At 35.0% G+C, this 22,110-nt stretch overlaps 2 protein-coding genes across 6 annotated transcripts in view; one reads left to right on the plus strand and one right to left on the minus strand.

Moving 5' to 3' along the window:
• The window catches only part of LOC137404436 (orphan steroid hormone receptor 2-like), a 40,592-nt gene extending 39,260 nt beyond the window's left edge, over positions 1-1,332 (plus strand). For all 5 annotated transcript variants that reach the window (XM_068090637.1, XM_068090638.1, XM_068090636.1 and 2 more), the window contains exon 5: positions 943-1,332. In XM_068090637.1, the coding sequence (XP_067946738.1) occupies positions 943-1,223 (281 nt within the window). In that variant the 3' untranslated portion in view covers positions 1,224-1,332. The remainder of the gene's footprint in view (positions 1-942) is intronic.
• Positions 1,333-14,255: 12,923 nt separating this feature from the next.
• LOC137403739 (U4/U6 small nuclear ribonucleoprotein Prp4-like) overlaps positions 14,256-22,110 on the minus strand; it is a 47,877-nt gene continuing 40,022 nt past the window's right edge. Inside the window, exon 10 of the mRNA XM_068089759.1 lies at positions 14,256-15,080. Coding sequence (XP_067945860.1) covers positions 14,878-15,080 — 203 coding nt within the window. The 3' untranslated portion in view covers positions 14,256-14,877. The remainder of the gene's footprint in view (positions 15,081-22,110) is intronic.

Consider the following 22,110-nt stretch of genomic DNA (forward strand, 5'->3'; position numbering starts at 1 on the left):
CTCCGATAATCAGCTAGTCAACCATGACTACCTGATGATCAGCTGGTCAACCATGACTACCTGATGATCAGCTGGTCAGCCATGACAAACTGATGATCAGCTGGTCAACCATGACTACCTGATGATCAGCTAGTCAACCATGACTACCTGATGACCAGCTAGTCAACCATGACTACCTGATGATCAGCTAGTCAACCATGACTACCTGATGACCAGCTAGTCAACCATGACTACCTGATGATCAGCTAGTCAACCATGACTACCTGATGACCAGCTAGTCAACCATGAGTACCTGATGATCAGCTGGTCAACCATGACTACCTGATGATCAGCTGGTCAACCATGACTACCTGATGACCAGCTAGTCAACCATGAGTACCTGATGATCAGCTGGTCAACCATGACTACCTGATGATCAGCTGGTCAACCGTGACTACCTGATGATCTGCTAGTCAACCGTGACTACCTGATGATCAGCTAGTCAACCAGGACTACCTGATGACCAGCTAGTCAACCATGAGTACCTGATGATCAGCTGGTCAACCATGACTACCTGATGATCAGCTAGTCAACCATGACTACCTGATGATCAGCTAGTCAGCCATGACAAACTGGTAGGCATGAATATACAAAACTCCTTTGCTCACATCAGCCCCAGAGTCATTGCCCCAAAACGTATATGTTATGTTGGTCATCCCAGTAACAGTTTTTCTTGGTGTGCGTGTGTCTACTATCGCTTCATAGATAATACTGCAAGTAGTTAAAAAACCTATCCAACGTAAAGCATATATAAATGAGCACTCCCAGCTACAATATCTATAGTTTGGTAATTTTATATATTTTAGCATTTTGGGCATTCCTTGACCTTTAGATAAATGACATGTAATTCAACTGATATTTATTTTCAAGTTCATAGGTTCTAATAACTTTTTACTATTGTAGCAGAAAACCAGAGATACATTGATGCGGACCAAATAGCTCAGCATAGAAAGACTTGGATGAGGGAGTTGCAATCATATACAATCAGTTCTGAAAGAGGTGGTGCGCAGCGCTACAGTGATCTCCTACTTTACTTGCCCATGCTATATGGAATCAATGGAAAAATGGTTGAGGAACTTTTTTTTCAACACTTGACAGCTCATGTTAGCATTAACACACTTCTGACGGAAGCAATAAAAAGCTTCCAACCTGATGGCGAAGCTTGTCAGGCTCCTAATATTTAAATGTCCATGGCATACTGTTAAATTATAACTTTTTTCTCAGTATACTCTTTTGAAATCTCACTCCTGTGCTTTTCAGAGGACACTAATACATAACTGATTTTGTACACTGCGTTGCAAGGTCTTATCATTCAGAAAGCTGTTGGTTTAGAAAGTTGATTGACAATTCGCGAGACTTGCTAGTTAGGATTGTTATTGGCTGGCATCAGTGTTTGGTATGCAGAAATATTCATACAACACTGCATTCTCACAGAGCTGGTGAACAAATTCAATGCTAATGCCTGCTCATTCCACAAAGATTATTGTCGATTTCATTAACAATAATAACACAAAAACATGGGAGCCAAAGAAAGGCATTTTATAAAAACCTAATTCAATTTGGAATGGAAATTGTCGGTGTTGCACTTTGTAAAATCTTTAGTAAAATTAGAACGCTCATCGCTGGTTCAAGGATCTCACATCTTGGCCTTTAGTAGAGGTGACAACATCACACCTCGTTAGTTAACAAGCCTTTACCTGGTTTTATAGTTCTTTATGAAGAGCAGATGCTACTCTTAGTAATAAAAATAGCATACATAATTAACAAAGGATGTATCTCCTGGAGGCCAGATCGCTTTCAAGGAAAATGAGCAAGACCAAATGAGTTTGAACCCACTGGCTCCTTGCCTCGGAGCATTTGTGCGCAGAAGAAATTTGATCAAATGAAGAATCAATCGATCGAGTTTACATATTTGGATTGACCAATTCACAGATACCCGCATATGAACTCTTCTCTCTTTGATAATTTAGGATACAAGTTAGGCAGCTTTACTTTGACTACGAATAATTTCCTCGTGCGTCAATAATCATTCAAAACGATTGAGCGTGAGCAGTAATGCAGGTAAATTACAAATGTTAAGTCTTGCCGTGGTGGTTATGTAACGGACTACCTCTGGACACTGCTAGCCTAGTCTCTTGTTGTCTGAGGCTATGAGGAAACTTTTTATGATACCCTAATGTTTGTCCATAAGACAAATCTTATTACTGATATAATTATCGGTTAGTTGCCATTCTGATTAATTCTTTAGATAAATATCGCTAAACAACTTAAGTCTATTGTGTGCAGCTGTCTAAATAATCTTACACAGCTATTGTGTTAACTTGACAGTTGGCAAAATTTTTAAAAATTTATTTATATACTCCGAAAAAGGCGCATGTCTCATTTTCAAATATACTAAAACAATAAAAACAGCTTCCATTTTTTATATTCATTCCTTTGTATGTATTGATGAAATCTTGGGTAAACAGCCATTAATATGAGTAATCCGCAGCAATTCAATATCCCATTGTTTCAACTGTAGAGTTAGGAAGGCAAATCTATAATTGGCTTTGGCACAGACATAAACTTGAATGAGTTTTTTCTGTATAATTTGTTGTTTTAAACTTGGTGGACCAACATGACAATCAGCAGACGCCAGTGTATTTTCATGATACAATTTATGATAATTATGTATTTTCATTTCGTTCAAATACTTTGTACTAAATATTTAACACACAATACACGATCTGCTGCCATTAAGTACATAAAAACGAAATTATGATTTTCTAAATTGCTAAGATGTATAAACCAAAATTTATATAATATTAATATTTTCTGTGAAATACTACTAAAAGTTCTGGAGAACTTGGTTAAATATCCTCAAAACAACACCGTATCTAATTCCTAGGTGAACTAGAATTATGAAAAAATAGATTTTGCTAATTTATGATCAATAGAAATATTTCGTAAGTAGTAGGTAGACCAAGTAGTTAACAGCAAGCAGTTGAATACGCTATCGCATAAAGGGCAGATTAAATACGGCAAATCTATGAATATTTTGCCATATATGTTACAGTATGAAAAAGGTTATTGCAGAACAGTTTTTAAAATTTTTATGGTACAGCTTGTTAATGTTATATTATTGGTTCAAGCTAAACACCTTGCGTACAATCAGATCAAAGTGAATTGTCATCATTTTACACAATTTGTCAGCTGAAAGGCCTAGAAAAAAATAAAAACTTTCTCAGCTCTCTTTTCGAATTGCCAATTGCTTGCCACTCCTTGCCTATTTGGTTAACCTTAAAATGACATATTCAATATCTTTCAATCATAAATAGATTTGCAAACCTTGTCAGGTCAATGCCTTGTAAAACTGCTTATTTAATAATAATTTATGCAGCAACTTGAAAAACGTCGTAATGTCATATAACCACAGAACCTGAACTAGACAGCTTATCATGGATTATGCTAAATAAATACCACTTCCACAACTTCTAGATAATGCAACCAAGCTTTTGACAGCGGTTGTTAAAATCCCGTTTAAAAAAAAACTTAAAAAAGCATTTCATCATGTTATTTTGTTTTATCTATATTTTTCATTTATAAAGTTTTTATACGAAAGAACAAAAAGTTCAATAGGAAACTGAAAAAGTAAAACCAAGCAAAATGCTCCAATTGCAAAAAATGAACAGAGTCTTTAGCCATCACAACGTCGCATACAGCTCACCAGCCCAGGCAACCAACTAATTTGAATTAGTTGGAGAAGCACTAGTGGATTTGACCTTTCTTATTGCTGGCTGCAATAAGCTTTAAATTATTACCATCTTTGAGTTCTTATCTGTGTGATATTTTTCTATTCCTATTAATCCACATGTTCAAGTTTTTAAAAACTACTCCAATGTCTATATCTGAAAAACACATTTTGTTGTATTATATTATTTTTAGCTTAACAATATGTACAGTTGTCTAGGTAACTTTTATTTGAACATGTAAGCAGAGTTTAAATGGGACTTTTTTGTATAGTGCCTACAAACATTTAATTTTAAAACTATGAAGTGGAAGTAAAAACATACAAACACTGAATACATATATTGAATATATTGTCTATTTGTCTGTAAATCATAAATCTCATACACGTTGAATATTGGCACCTTCAAGTCTGTCATCTCATCACTGTTTGATAATTGTCAAGTTAGTGAGCCTCCAGCAGAGACAAATAATGCTCGCCAGCTTAACAGGCTGAACGGCAGATGTCAGCTAATCGGTTTGAGTGCACCAATAATCACTCAGACTAATTAAGTGTATTAAAAGAGTCCCATGATCCATCGTAGCAGAACGTAAGTACAGCCATTTTTCTTAGGCTGACCAAAACTGACTATTTAAACTTGATCGGTTAGCACCGGCGATCCAAAATTTTAAGAGTGATCAAAACATCCCCACGACAATCTTAATGATAAGGTTTCAAGTTGTAATATGTACTAGACTATCATGAACTCGTTTCTCCAACTGCCTCAGACAGAAAAAGGATGAAATAGTAATGTATTGCGAATAAAATCATTTATAATGACTGTACCTGTAGGCTAATCAGCTAGCAAAATATCCAGGCTTTACCATTGACACACATTTTAATATTTAACACTAGTAATTAGCTCCACATTATGAGTGTCATATATATATATATATATATATATATATATATATAATTTTTGTGATTGACTAGATAACTCAAAAGTCTTTTTGTCATGTAAGGGCAGTAAAGCTCAGTCACAATTTAAATGTTGAAACGCTTTTAAAAAGATTGAAGCATCCGATGTGTCTTTTACATCAAAAGGTTAACATGTAAAATACAGCTTAAAATATTTTTGAACTGACATCTATCTGTGTTTCTTTGTTTGCTTACGCAATTGATTATATGCGCATGTTAGACATTTTTTAGATGTCCCAGTTTATCACAGTCTTAGTAGCGAAGAAGAAAATTTTGATTTATGTGTTCGCTGTGTATCAGGAAAGGCTTCATGTTATACTGATACCAGTTTGGTATTTTTTACACCCTGCCCCCATCTGGTAGTGATAATTGAAAAAAATGACAGATTATTATTTTCTTACTAAGCTCGTTTTTAGTATTAATATAAAAAGATCTCCCAACTTAGCTAATTTACAATTATTTCAGTCTAACCAACTCTTGCAATAATGATTAGGTTGTTTCAGTCGAACCAACTCTTGCAATAATGATTAGGATATTTCAGTCGAACCAACTCTTGCAATAATGATTAGGATATTTCAGTCGAACCAACTCTTGCATAAATGATTAGATTATTTCAGTCGCACCAACTCTTGCAATAATGATTAGATTATTTCAGTCGAACCAACTCTTGCAATAATGATTAGATTATTTCAGTCGCACCAACTCTTGCATAAATGATTAGATTATTTCAGTCGCACCAACTCTTGCAATAATGATTAGATTATTTCAGTCGCACCAACTCTTGCAATAATGATTAGATTATTTCAGTCTAACCAACTCTTGCAATAATGATTAGGTTGTTTCAGTCTAACCAACTCTTGCAATAATGATTAGGTTATTTCAGTCTAACCAACTCTTGCAATAATGATTAGATTATTTCAGTCGAACCAACTCTTGCAATAATGATTAGATTATTTCAGTCGCACCAACTCTTGCAATAATGATTAGATTATTTCAGTCGCACCAACTCTTGCAATAATGATTAGATTATTTCAGTCTAACCAACTCTTGCAATAATGATTAGGTTGTTTCAGTCTAACCAACTCTTGCAATAATGATTAGGTTATTTCAGTCTAACCAACTCTTGCAATAATGATTAGGATATTTCAGTCGAACCAACTCTTGCAATAATGATTAGGATATTTCAGTCGAACCAACTCTTGCATAAATGATTAGATTATTTCAGTCGCACCAACTCTTGCAATAATGATTAGATTATTTCAGTCGAACCAACTCTTGCAATAATGATTAGATTATTTCAGTCGCACCAACTCTTGCAATAATGATTAGATTATTTCAGTCGCACCAACTCTTGCAATAATGATTAGATTATTTCAGTCTAACCAACTCTTGCAATAATGATTAGGTTAGCAACTACTTTTATAACCATTTACAATGGTGAATAAACATTAATATAATCTTGTCATGAAAAATGCGTCTGTGGTCAGATTTTACCGGGGACGGCTAGAGCTTAAGCAACCTTATGTTTCAATCAAGATAAGCACCCAGTGAAGAAAACTGTTTCTCACGTTATACAACAAAAGAAACATGTTCAATGAGATATTTTAATGTAATGTACAGCGATTTAACTATTTCATTTATTGCATATTTACTGTAATACAGGCCATGTACAAACTAGCAGCAGCCAGGAGCATCTGACTTGGCAATGCCCAATAAGAGTTGGTCTGTTCTACATTGCAACCCTGCAATGTCATTACTTTCACAATTTTGTTCCTATCAAAACTGCTTTCTAAACAAAAGAGCAACAGTGAACAATTTTCTTCTCACAATCCATTGCCAACTAGCAGTATGACTATTGTGGAGCGTACCAGAAGGCCAGGGCTGTCTAAAAAATTGTTTCTCACAAGAAGCAGAGCATGTCATAAAGGTATCGGACCAAAAGAAAAAAACAACTCATATAGTAAAGGCCAATATGGTACATTTTCCAAAACATTTGGCTATGAAATTTTACCTACATTTTTTTTAATTATAAGTAAAGTAAGTACGCAATGTCAGAAAACTTAGAACAGGCAGTTTTAGGTTGCAACAATGACAAATACAATGAATCATGTTTATCGATAAATTTAAGATATTATGGAAACTATTTTAAAGTTTAAAACAACTGAAATAAAAAAATCTGATTGGCAATTGCACCCATTTCGTTGCTGTTTGTGAATCACAGAATTACATGACAGACTAAGCAATTTTTGTCCATTAAAATGTGATGAAAACAGAGATGCTGTATAACTTATTGCCACATTCACATGCTTGATATTAGATGATTTTTATACCACAGTGGTTTACGCGCTGAAAACCTTTCATGCAACCAAAATTACAAACAGGAAGCTTGATTATTGTCAGAAAAATAGCAATTGATTCAAACATCTGCTTTTGTGTGTATTAAATGAATCTTCCAACTTGCATACAAAATGTTACGTGAAGTTTACCGAGCTTGTTACATCCATCAAGTTATATTTTGGAGAAAGTTTCCTGTCAAAAAAAGTTTCTTGTCATTTTTGAGCTTTTATTATAATATTCATCATCTCTAACCTGATTGCCATATGTGCGTTTAGGTAATGACGAATGTTAAGTCGGAAAGTTTTTTTTACCAATTTTGTTTCATGCACCTTGAGGCTAACATACAGCATTTTAAAATTACATCCACATGTATTTGCACCAATATAATCATATTTAGTTTTTTGGCAATGATTTTGATGCTTGAAAAACAAAAACCAGTTTTGTAAACGAAAACATTGTGAAGCAAGCTCGAAGCTGTAAGATAAGGTCATTTTTTTGGCAAAGCACAGACCTATAATATCAATGCCCATGATCAGCCAATGAGTGAACACAAGACAAAAGCGCTTCTGTTGGCCGCCATTCTAATATATTTCCCATAGCTAATTGTCAAGCTACCAATTTTTGTTACCCAACATGGCAGATAATTATAACACAAGGTTGGAGCAGATTCCAAAAAACCAAAACACACTGCGACATATTCATACATAATGCATTAACATTCATATGGTGTTTATAGAATTAAACCATTCGACTTATGAACTGCGCTAGCAAGAAATTCTTCCTTCACACAAATAGAAAATTTTCAAAAATGTCTGTAAAATTAACTCTTCTGAAGTCATCTGTTTAAAAAAATATTAATGCAAGCTCTGCTTTCAAAAACAAAGATTTTGAAAAGACAGTTTTTGGATCTAGTTAAAAAATGAGCAATTTCAGCATAATAATTTAGCATTACATCTGTTTGTAGTCGATATTTTTCCAAAGGTTACAAATCTTTCTGTACATTTTTATGACTTAGAAATGTTGATAAAATCTGGTATTTGGTATAGATTACACGAATATATTATTCAAACACCAACCTATAATGCTATCTGCTAGAGTTAATGCAATAAAAACTTGTGCTGCCAGTTGACCTTCAACACAAGCTATTACAAAGACTAGGAAAGACCAACCCATATTGGCAGTTTTCTTCAACAGAGTTTTGCTATTTATTTCTGAAGTCCGCCATGAAGAAACTAAGAAATTAGCGAGGCAGAATACCATTGTATGAACAAATATTTCTCTGACACACTGTATATGCTGTCTTATTAAGAGCAAGCAATAATTTGATTGCATGTAGTGTATATACATATTTATACAGTTAAATTAGGTCTTATGATAACAAAACGGGGAATTCTACCAACAGAGCAATCACTCTATATTTATATATATACATGTATATGTTTATATACATGTATATCAGCGTAGCATAATTTCCACTCAACGCCAAGAATTTATGTAAAGTTTTTGCTTTCTTTACGTAAGATTTTCATATAACGTAAATGATCAAGTTGGTACAACTTCTCAAATTTGATTTGAATAGTGAGAGTCCCACAGTTGGCCTTGAAATATCTGTATCTCTTTTGCCACACTTAGGAGAGAAAACATATATAATAGAGATGCCCCTGTGCTTGGTTCTCTCACGATCCCTTACGACCCCTCACCACACTGGTGATGGTACTAATATATAATAGAGATACCCCTATACATAACTAGTACCCAGGCAGTCTAGCGTGCCACGAGAGATCGTCAGGTGTACCGATAAAGCAAATTATCGGTACACCGGTATCTGCACAATTATTAAGAAATATGTAAAGGTGGCCGATTGTTGTAGGTCTTAGCATTGGTCTACCAATCTGAATGTCATGAATTGGAGTCTCATTGAAATAAATCTTTTATTCTAACCTCGACTTCGGAAAAAAAGAATGGACAGACAGACATACAGACACCACTCTTGTGGTGATAGTAACTATATATTTTTGATTTACTTTATTGTAGACATATACAATATTTTTTTATTCTTTTCTTTCTACCATAGATCTTGCTATGCGTGGACTGCCCTTAGCTTAACATAAAATTGCCATAATCATGAACTCTAAACCAAATGAAAGGGATAAAAAAAGAGAAAAGTAGTCAATACAAACCAATAATGCCACAGTTAGTGCACTGTCAATAAATTAAAAAATTATGTTTGGTTTTGGCCTATTTGAAGAGCCAGATGGTGAGTTTGGGACTATTTTGAAACAGGTTAGGTTATTTAGGTATATTACTTTTTGTATAATGTAAAATCTCTATGACATAAACGTTTCTGGAATAGATCTCCTACGTTGTTGGAGGGTCTACTGTATGGGGATCGCCCAGTTGGTAGTAGCCCCGATTAGTAGTCCTAAGGTTCTCAACTATATATTTTTATAAGGTCCGTACATATACAACGCATATATATTTACATATACAGGTATGTTACCCAGCAAACAAGCAGAAACAAACATGGCTTTTCCAGCCCAAATGCCGCTCATTAAATCATGGTTTGCGCTGCCTGTAGATGAACTAGCAGAAGTAAGTAAACTACTGGTTAAAAAAGATGAAATAGACTAAGTCTGATAATATGGACCTCGTGAAGTGCTACTTTTGAGGAGAACTTTAAAAAAGGAACAACATAGGGAGAATGGGAAACTGTAGATCGGGTTGCACTATAATGGTGGTCTCGGACTACAAAACAAATTGTAGCTCAAAAAGCAATACTGTGAGGAGGTAGCTGTTATCAGAGCTGAAGATAAAAGAGAGACTAGAAGTATAACCACTTCCATCAAAACATTTCATAAATGATTCTGAAGATGGTCATGGTGCCATGCGGCTCTGCCACCGAGCAGGAGGCCTTTGTTGAGTCTAACATGCTTGTCACAATGGTGATTAATGTATGATAAACTCAAGGCTTCCAGCTGTCATAGTCCACAATAACAGATTTTTTCTAGAGAAACTAGACAGGACTATTTCTAAGCAGTTGAACATGCAAGGCATCAAGTATTGACTTCTCCTTGGAAAAAAGAGGCTTAAAAATAAAATATTTATATGATAGGGAGCTACTTATAATATCAGCTTTGAAAGGGCTCAAGAGCAAACACCGCAATATTGTGTCTCGGACGGCAGTCAAAATGAATGACATAAACGCTATATTCCAACTGAACTGACTGTTCCTGAGCAAAACATGATCCAAGCATTCTGGTTGAAGATGCTAACTTTATTGCATACTAAAATCAAAGCAGCATACGGTATAACATAACATATCAGTAAAAAATGCCAAATCGAGCGAGGTGATCGTCTAAAATGGTGAACTAAGGGATGAGCTACACTGGTGAAGAGAATCTTTAATGGCTGATCCTTGCAACTGTTAACCCATAACCTGCTTATCAATCACCTGGAAGCTAATACTGATAATCATCTTCAACTAAGCATGTAACCCATATTTGAACTGTGCTCAGAAACTCGTAACAGTGGCGGTAACACTTGAGGTATCACGCCAACTCCTGATAGATTGAACGGTCTTTGAATGGAGACATGAATCTGGCAGTTGCATGGATTGATTGGAAGAAGGCAAACGATTCAGTTTCTCAGTTTAGCAGACGCATTCTTGTTACGCTTAGCAGCATTCGAACGAGACATTAGCAGCGAGACATTAGCAGCGCATTCTGAACTGCTAAAATCGAAATGAAAATGACTGAAGTGTGAAAATGTTTCAAATAGAATAGACTGCATGGCATTTTCTTGCGCATCACTCGCAAATGCAGTTTCCATCATTCGCAAGCATAAAACGTTTGATAAATATTTGCGAGTAACAAAACTTGCTTGGCTTGCGGACTTTTGCATTTTCATCTTGCTGATGACATGTGGATTGATGCAAACATACGCACTATGGAAACAGAGATGGTGAATGTCAATCCTGAACTGGTGGCATTCATCAAAATGCCAACAACTCATTTGATATTTAGCTAGATGCAAATGGAAGGTAGAAAGTGTAAACATCAATTACGCCTCTACCGAGGTGATGCACTTTCACCTGTACTGCTCTACTTGTATCTCAATCCTTTGAACAACATGACACCCACTTTGGATATTAGTTCAAGCATTGCATTAAAATCAACCTCTCTGCTACATGAATGACATCAAGCTGTATGCCAAGAAGGAGCGAGATATAGACTTAAATCGGTTTCCTTGCAAGACTCTTCAGTGATGATATTGGAATGGCCTTTTGCATTGAGAAATGTGGTTGGATAATTCTAAATAAGGCAATATGGCTAGCAGGACAGATGGCCTCCAATTGCGGACAGGTACCAGCAATGAGATAGATACACTGAATTCCACTATGCAGCTGATGCAAAAGTACAATTCACAAATACAACTGATATCAAATTCCAAATCTTGTCATTACTGAACCTTTAACGCCTGCTGATAGTTACCATCAGCTAGTACTATCAGCGGGTGTCAAAGGTTGGAAACTTCAGCTAACATAGCACTGGCTGAAGAACTGGGATCTGACAATCAATACTGAATCAATACTTCTGACCCCACTCAACAATGAGTACTCCGAGCGAGCGCAGATCTGTCACATTAGGGATGACCCTCGATGCAAACTGCAAAGATGCCTTAAGATCATCTATCATATCACCAATAAATGCAAGCAGTGGTCAGATTCTGCTTAAACCACATGGCGAAGTGATGTACAAGTTGTACCATACAGATGTGGGTGCAATCACTATGGCCTGAATCACCCACAGCACTGGTAAGAAATTCTGAACGAGGTCAATGAAAATGATTGTGCCAAGATCCTCTGCCATATTTACATCTAGATTCTAGACAGATAAACATGTGTCAGCCAAACAGCCTTTGTAGTAATTAATTAAAAAGATTGGTAAGCCCAAGTAATCGCCGTCATCATTTCAAATGGCCACAATATAGTCAGCAAGAAAAAACAGAGCAAATACCAACCCCTGAGAAAAGAAATAGAAAGGTGCTGGAAAAAGATAACATTTGTTATACCATTGACAAAAGTGGTCATGGGAACATTAAGAACATGGAATACTGCACACTACTTGGAAATGCAAAGATCTTGAGGTGAGCACTGAAGTTGGAGTGGTAGTAAAAATGTTATTTAATCTATTAACATTTTCTAATAAAATTAAACAAATGCAAAAACTATTAATATGCTAAAAAGTCTGGTACCACTTTTTAACAACAAATCGCATTAATTAGGAAACTGATAATAATTGGAAGTACCTAGTTTACTGTGACATATTTCATGTCATCCATTGGGTGACCAATGAGAATTGCATCTGAAGGTATGGTGGGAATCTTGCAATGCTAACAAACATCTCAAATGCTAAAACAATTGTTTAGGGTGCCAGGAAGCTATATTGACTAGAAAAGTAAGCGATTCATTAAAAAATGATGGTTGGCTAAGGCAACTTGAGTGTCGTTTCATATTATCAAAATATTAACACACAACTTCACATACTATCAGAGCTTTTGATTTTATTACCGAAATCATACATTCAATACGATAACAAAAGTAATCTTACCAAAAAGAGAACAAATTGCCACATGGTCAAATCTGATAAACTTCTTGTTAAATCTAAAATGTTGCCTTCAAAGAAATGCAATATCAGAGTGCAACGCTGTTAGGATAAGTGAAGAACACTTGCAATGTTCGACAGATTTTATTGAAACACTAGGGAAACTGAGTAATATTTAACAATTGATACTTGTATTTTGACGAAGACGATGAAAAAGCAAATGGAACCAAGAACTTGGAAGCCCAATCATGCCTCATTCCCAGAATAAGTATGCTTTATGCCATCCATTCAACTGTCTCTTAACTCATGCTTAATTGTTACTGAAGTCATATTTACTTACTGAGGGTTACTCTACTAGGTAGTGAAGTTTACATCACACGCATCCATTTAATGAGTGAGACTGCTTCCTATCATCTTTCAAAAGCGTAGGATCTTATATTAAAAACTATGTCTGAGACTTTGTTGTTCGGCTTTTGCAACAGGTGAGTAAATACTCATTGCACCTTCAATAGCATCACATAGAAAATAAAAATAAATGTTGAATGAAACTCCATCGGCAAAAGAATTACCTATGGTACTACAAAAAGTTAATCAATGGTTGTAGTGTGTTTTACTAGTATTATAACTTCTATTCGTATGCTATGAAAAAGAGAAGTGTACAAAAAACTAACTATCGAAGCCACTAGGAATGTGTGATAAGAAACACTACTTTTATTGCTGCTAAATAACCTGCTTTAACTAAATGATCCTCAAACAGCAATGACATTTTGGTGATAATCTGCATCCTTTTGAAGGTTCATCTGCAATTGTTTCTAATTAAAAGCGTCTTTGAATGATTTGGTCCTATATTCTGTATTGCGGTAATAAGAGTTGAACAACTTAACTACCAAGTCCAATGTGTTGCTACAGACATTCTGTTATCAAGAATTGCTGATGTATGAGACTAAGTTTTATGACAAAGGAACACAGTGAAGCTTTGGTGTTAGTCACAGCAAACAGGTGTTTTCATAACACAAATAGTTCTTGCCCATTTTTAGAATCACTAAAGTAAATTATGCCTATAATTCATTATTTTAATTGACCATTGTTTGAATTATTTCTACCATAAAAATATATCGCTAATATATAATATATCGCAGATATAATATATCGCTAATATACAATATATCGCTAAACCAAAGCTTATGTTTTATGCTTGTTTTCATTTCATGAAAATACATAATAAAAATGCCTATCTACTTATCTAACATATAAAAGGCATTAAAATGCAAATGCGACATTTATTTTATGCTATCACAGCAGACCCAGCAACGCCACAACACAGGATCCAGATACACATGTACTAGAGGCAAGACAATGGAATCCAACCTATGCCTAGTTATTTGCATAGGTTGCATTAAGTGCCATGAAAGTGTCATTCAGCTGCAGGTTGTTAGGTGGTGCTGTAAAACTCATGAAGGGAGTAAGGCTCTACTAATGTCAAAGGTTTACCATAACCTAGCCATGGCATTTTATTCCATGATGAATGATACCCATTATAAACCACCCACATATTTTTGTAATTTCAAATGCTGCACACAAAAAGACCAAAATGATATTTTATGAGCATTTTGAAGGTATATCGCTGTTAACAGCAAACCAAAGTTTTTTTAAAAAAGAAATTGGACTAAAGGTAAGGACGTGCAGTGGCAGTTATAGAAGGGTGCATTTCGAAGCTACAGAGCAAAAAGCTACATCAGAAACCTAAAAAAAATCATGCAGGTACTTTGAACAATATATTGTTAAGAAGAGTCAACATACAACTAACTAAAATGAAGTTTATTTTTGTATAGAATACTTATTACTGCTACAATCAAAATGATTAAAACAATTATTTCTAAACTTTGAAAAGATTTTTGGTTGATAAATTCATAATACAAGCCAAACAAATGACCCTATATCAATCTGAACATTTCTGAAGCTGAACATCAGTAATATCAACAACATTCAATATCATACAATTTTATATCTAGTATTTAGAAAGTGTTTGTATTCCAGATGTCATAATAGCACGATGCCGAGGAGAATATAGAAGCAATTGAATAATTGAAAATTCTCTTTCAGCATATTTATTACCTGTAAAGAGATTAGGTAGACCAGTTCTGCGGCAGCATAAAAACCGATGTACTTGCAGTACTCTCAATGGCAAAACTTAAGTAGGACCCTTCAGCAAATTTAAAGCATGTTCTCCGGTGCCCATAATTTAAAAGTTCTATCGAAGGAGGCGGTGGCAATGTATTTGAGATTAAAAGAAATATCAGCAGACATTATCTTCCCTTCATGAGCAGCCAGAGTCCTCACAGGGGCTCCGGTAGGGTGAGACCATATCTTACAGGTGTTGTCATAAGAAGCTGTCATGAGGTAATCACCTTGCGTTGCTGCAAGATGAAAAAGAAATTTGGTAAAGCAAATTGAGCAGACACAATTAAACGCACAATTCAACTACAACTTGCAGCATGCTAGGAAAATTCTATCTAAAAACACATTTCAGAATAATTTAAATAAGATTTGCATCTGTATAATAATTGTGAGAACAAACAACAATTTTTAATGTTTTGAAAGGTATTCTCATCTAAGCAATCTTGTATTTGCATATAGCGAACTTCATGTATTAAAAACTCATATATCTACTTACATGCTTTCAAAAACCTGACACGGGAATCGTGGTAACTATGGAAACATCTCATATATTAGATTCATTAAAAATATTGAACCATCGTCTGTCTACCAAACAGCTAAACAACATTGAGCTCAAGGCAAAATATATTTATGAAAATATTGCAGAAATCTAATAGGAATGCCAAAGAGTGTACATGTTTGTGATGTTAGTGAGTAATGCCAAGTCAAAGCAAATAGCTTTGCCAACTCAACAAATATCCTTCTCAAACCAACTGTTCACATCCTTGCTCACCTTTAAAGCTTAATTTAACAGTAACCATGGTAACCAAACACAAGTAGTTAACAGACAAAGACTGTGCCTGTACTGTTGGTTTTCTTTTTACTACTACGGAAAGGAAGGTGGATGAAACCAACAAGCAGGAAGAATCCAGTTTCAAAAATAACCGATGTCAGGAAAAATAACCAGTAGACATAGAGTCATCTTACTAATACAGTACTTTTCGGACTATTAGACGCTACATTTTTCTGATGGTTTGTTAGCCATGTGGCTTATAAAAGGGTGCGTCTATTCTGTGGTTTTTCTATCACCGCTAGGACACATTAACCGGAATCTCTGGTTAGTGCGCCTCTAGCGGTGAAAGAAAAAATGAAACAGTGCCTAACGGTGCTGTTCCATTAGGCACTGGGCTAAAAAGCGTCAGTTAATACGGAATTAACCAGCAAAGTTGCTGCCGTGTTAAAAAGCACCGTCCTGAGTTCTGCGGTCCATGCAAAGGTGCAGCCTATGTATGGTTTTATTATCGTTTTTTGAAAATAAAGCAGATGCGGCTTATATAGGGGTGCTGTTTATAGTCCGAACAGTACGGTAGCTTTCTAGTTGTGGTAGTTTTACCGATAGAAAAATAGACCTGATAAGAATGATACTATTGACAATGAAGATAACATCCACGGTGCTATGACAAGTGCCTTTCCGCAGACTATAAAATGCTCATACAACCACAATAAAAGTAATACTTTTACTAAATGCAAAGCATACTAACTCATGAAAACTAAGCAGATAAACTGTCAGTTAATATATTTACAGTGAATTGCCAGCCTGACTGAGTAACCACTGTTTAACTATCGTCACTCATCTTCCAGAAAAATTAAATCACAAACTGCACTAATTATTATATGGTATATGCTTCATTTCTAACTTGTACAGCAAGTACTGGTACATCTTCCCATATATGCCTACACACCTAGAGGCCTTCAACTGTCAAAATTAAAGGCAAGTTAAATTTATCTTTATTTATAGAAAAGGAGTATAGGCAGTAAGGCAAGTAAAAAAAACTTGGTCGATTTTATTGAAATGAACAGATACAAGGAACCTGTGTGTAATCATTTGCTACTTCCTTAATTCTCTCACACAGAAATTCTCTCACTCACCTAGCTAGCTGAAACAAACTATCACGCATTGCATACTCAAACTGCTTGTCACTTGCAAAGGCAGCATTCCATTGTGTCCAAAATTTCCATAATAGCTATGCTACAGTGAATAGCAATCTATGAATTATGCATGCAATTTTTAGAAAATTGTGCTTAAAAGGCACAAATCTATTTGTTAACACTTTATGAACACCATTTGCGCTAATTTACACAGTTCTAAGTATCACAAGATACTGTAAAATGACTTTACTTGATGTGGAAGTGCTTTCGCATTATGTAAAGCACAGTGCACAGTCTTCCCTAGCCTGAGCATGGCTCTCGTGGGGGATTGGGAGAGAGCCTGGGACGCATAGCGAAAAAAAGGTAAGATAACTTCTGCAAAACTAGCGACATATGTTACATATGACGCTCAGACTGATACTAATGGAAGAGTGTCGTTAATTTCAGATCTCACGATGTATTAGATGTGGCGCGTTTAAAAACCTATCGTCATGGTCACGTGACTTGATCTAGTAAAAGGCCCTATGTTTTTGATAGGCTGGGTGGTTATGTAGTACCCCGTTTGATAATAAAACGATAAGAACCAGAGGTTATTATTCTCTTGCGTTTTCACGTTAGCAGCTTCATTTCATATACTGATAAAAAAAATGGAACGATTCAAAATTACTATCAAAGCTACGCATTGTCACACTGAGATCAGAACAGTTTCAAGCTTCACAACATATTATCGCAGGTTTTGACCAATTTATAGTTCTTCCTACTGGCCTCGGAAAGAGTATTTGCTTTCAGATGGTACCGCTTTGCAGTGGTAGGTCCGAGTTGTTCATAATAACTGTCGCGAGTAATCATAATACTCGCGAGTAAAATAAAACTGAAATTACTTTTTACTAAATAAATTTTTCTTTACTAGCAGCTTGCAATTCATTTTTGTTGTTCTATTGCTATACGTTTGCTATGTTTGTATTGTTATCGTGATTTTTTTTATTTAATTGATTTAACTTTTATTTTACTTAAATCAAAACATAATTAATTGAATATATGAAATAATATAACTCCTGTGATTGATTTATTATGCAACCAACATTTCATACTTACTAACCAACGTTTGTTTGCTGCCAATTCAGATTAAAAACAATACATAATACTCGCGTAGATCGTAAATAAGACCGTCACATGATACTCTTTCAGAAATAACGATTGTTATATTAGCGACTGCAGAAGTCGACTTTTAGAGTTGTCTTCCCCGCGTGTTGCTATGTGTCCCAGGCTCTCTCTCCCAATCACCCACGAGAGCCATGCCCAGGCTAAGTCTTCCCTTACTGCTTAGTAAGAGACCAGTGTGCACTAAAATCACCACAGGACCTTCCGTTCTGAAAGCGAGTAAAGGGTGCTTTGCCTCTGTCAGGTAAACATTTTCTACACTAAAAACATTTTGTATGAATGAGACTTTAATGAAAATATTTCTTTTTGAAAGAAAATCCAGATAGCATTTGTTTTCCCAGCAATGCGCTCATTGGATACAGTTTATTAAGGAGCAACTCTAATGTAAAATCTTCACATCTGCTCATCCGTAAAAGTATTAAATATAACTCATTTAACGTGAAGAGATTATCTCTAGGTAAAAGGTGCAGATCCAGGCGGAAGCACACCGCAACTTATGTATCGCCACTAGAGTTTGGAATCCTGGATTTAAGTTTTCAAAGCCTAAGTTTCAAAACAGTGTTTAAACAAAATACTGCAAAGTATCAGGGGTGCTTCGAGCAGGCTTACCATCCTTTCACCAAAATCGTACATCTCAATTGCATTCTAAGATCTACTATTTCCTGTTGGTAACATTCTTATGATAGTAGGCTACCCCGCTATACAAACAAAAAGTTATTTCGATAGTACAAAATAGTACAATCGCATTTGGTAAAATGTCCTTAAGAAAGCCTGCCTAATTGCAACAGCATCCTAATAATAAAAATCATAAGAGGAAATTAATGCCGTGACGAAGCCGTGCTAGCAACTCTCATAAGTTCTGCAATACCTACTTTAATGCTTACCTAACATTCTTACTAATACAATAAATGTGGGTGTAATTAACCCTTACATTCTTGATAACATTTTTTGTCAAATTTTATGTAGTTGATATAACAACAATTCTATTGGAGAGAAAGTGCCGGATCTGTCTCTAAAAAAATAGCAGTTTTAATACATATTTCCTACAACACATTTCGCAAAACTCGCCGCAATGCATGTTAAATGATAATGCTTCCAACACAATAAAGCTTAAACATTTTTTCAAATTAACTACAGCATCAATTTTATAGCATAATCTCGCAAAATAACAATGTAATGCAAATTAATCATTTCATTGAGTTCCTATTGCAGATTATCGAGACAACACTACTACAAAAATGCTCATGTTAGCATCGGAGTCGTGCATGTGTTGCTATTGATTTTTATTGGTTAAATCATTTCCAATATCCATCACTCTGGCATCATGCTCACAGATTGCTATTTGACACAGTAAGCCAACCCAGTTAGGGCATATACTTGCACTCTCTGCATCTCAAAAGAGTCGCTTATAAATTCAGGAATTGATATTCCTTACTGGTTACATACAATAATTACCTTGCCCATATGTATTTATAAATAGTTATTAACTACTGCTGCAGCATTGAACTAAAAACATTGAGTATAAAACAGTGACAATAAACTAAGCAAAGCTAAGAAAGAATAGTACCAGTGTGTACCATTGCTATGAATAAACATTTACCGTAAAACCTCTATTTAAATCCATGACGCTCTATTTTTAACCATTTCTCTATAGCGGCGGTGAAATGGAAGTGGCATTCAAATAGAGGCTGGCGTTGTATTTTCCAAATTTAAATTTAACCCTTTATGAGTGAAGCGAATGTCACCTATATTTTGCACTCTTTGCATTTTCAGGCGGAGCGACATTGACCCTTTTGGATGCAATAAATCGGCTAACTTACCTCTAACTTGTCAAAGATACCTAAATAAATATGCTTCGGGAAGCCGAGAAATATCTCTACCAAATGATATCTATTGCTTTCCATTAGCCTGCGATGTTACGTGTATTATAATCTGTGCCCTGCTTTGCAATTTGTTGAAACTTTAAATTTTTAATTTCATTATAAATTTGAAGACGTATTTTCATTTTATAATTATATATCTAACAATGTTGCATAAAAGCTCATTGCACTCATTGATATGTTTGCTACAGTATACATGCAATATAAGAGGAGTTATGAGCGCCGATCCATTGTAAGCTGAGTTTAAATCTGCAACTTCATAAGTTATACAATGATTATCGATCAAGTGCTACAAATATATATTCACAAACAAGTGACATAAACGAAAAATACTTATAATAAATGCAGAAACAAAAATTAACAATTTTGAAACAAAAATATTTGTTGTTATTATATTCTATTTGTTGCATTCAATAGAATGAACATCTAAGTGTTCAATACCTTCTACAGCATCTTCTGACCTTAAATTTTTTGCACTGCTGAACTAGTCGATATTAGCATGCAAACTATTTTTTAGCAGGGCAACTTTTACACCTTGCGTTTCGCATAAATAATGATAAACTTTTAGCTGGATAGGCGCTAAGCAGTACTTTTAGCCTAAAACAAGTCATTCATATACCATCGTAAATGTACACCATTTTTCCCATACATCAAAGTATCAAAACCTCGTCGAACAAGGACCTACTCGTAGCCTGATCCAGTTACTAACTATTTTTACGGTGTTGTTCACAAAGTTTTAACAAAAAAATGAAAAGCTTTGAAGTTGGAAAACAGATTTCGATACGAACAGAACCAACAAAAAAATTAATTGTTATTGATGTAGCTGAGTCATTATTAGTACGATTTTGTGAACACTTTTCAAATGATCACTTGTTATTACGAGTTCGTAAAAATCAAAGAGTGTCAAAGTGGCGGTCAAATGGAGGTGGTGTTCAATTAGAGGGTGGCGTTCTATTTTTCCACCTCTTTCCTATTTTTACAAATTCCTAAGTTTTATAGTAATAATCTATCAAATGCTATAAATATTTATTCAAGAACAAGTGACATAAACAAACCATTATTATAAAAACGCAGAAAAAAAATTAATATTTTGAAAAACCAAAAATATTAGCATCTTTTGCTCAGGCAGTTGCTTTCTGATTGTCGATTCTATTTGGAACTATTTCATATTCTTCTGGTTGTTAAATTGTTCTGCACAGATGAGATAGTCGATATTAGCATCCAAATAATTTTTAGTAGAGCAAAACTGTCACGCTATGCCATTTTGCATGGAAACTTCTAGCGTGAATAAAGAGAAACCACGTGTAATCAAAAATAGCCTCCAAATGTTAGCCTCAAAATACGTAGTAGCACAGATTTCATAGTACACGTGAATGCAAAAACCTTTGTCACATACATTGAAGCATCAACACCCCGTTGAAAAAAACTACTATCAGCCTGATACAGTTACTAATTATTTCTATGGTGTTGCTTTCAAAGTTTTAACAAAAGAGCCGAAAAGCTTTAGAATTGGAAAACGGACTTCGACACGAACAGAAACAATGAACAAATTAAATGGTAACGATGTCATCAAGTATTCATTAGTATGGTTTTGTGGATGCTTTCCGACCGATTACTTGCTATTACGGGTCCGCAAAGACTAAGAATGTCAAACAGTGGCGTTCAAATAGAAGTGGTGTTCAAATAAATGCGGCGTTCAAATACAAACTTTACAGTATATTGGCTTTCATTTGGAGAGACAGGGGCTTCTTCAACCTTCTACGCTGATAGGTGAAAGCCATGTTCTTGCCACAACAAATATCTTAAGCCATTTAGCCGCCACGCTAGTAATTAATCTAGTACCTTAATTATTACGCTCCACCCTGGATTTGTCAAGCACATCCCCTACGCTTAAGTAACCTAGCATTTTCAATTTAATTTGGATTCTACCAGAACAAAAATATTATTTCTTAAATTGTATTGCATCTTTATTAAAAAAAGTGACAACTCTAATATAGTTGAATTAATTTAAGTTGTACATTAGTAGCCAAACATGTCAACATGAACTTATATTGGGGGTGACGAAACCAAATCTTCTAATCATACCGCATAGATACATGTTCCATGATCTTGGCATTAAATTAATCATGGAATTGTTGGCTATAAATGCTTATCCTTTAGTCATTGTAACTAGTACTTTGAAAGTTAATTTGAGACTTTGTTATGTAAGATGTAAATGTTTATAAAACAAAAACCCTATCTGGAAAGACAACTCCATTTGTATTTACATTTTCATTACATTTCCCAAATGTTTAAATCTTTTAAACAATTAAAACATTTG

Source organism: Watersipora subatra, chromosome 9, assembly GCF_963576615.1.
Source record: "Watersipora subatra chromosome 9, tzWatSuba1.1, whole genome shotgun sequence".
Lineage (NCBI taxonomy): Eukaryota > Metazoa > Bryozoa > Gymnolaemata > Cheilostomatida > Watersiporidae > Watersipora > Watersipora subatra.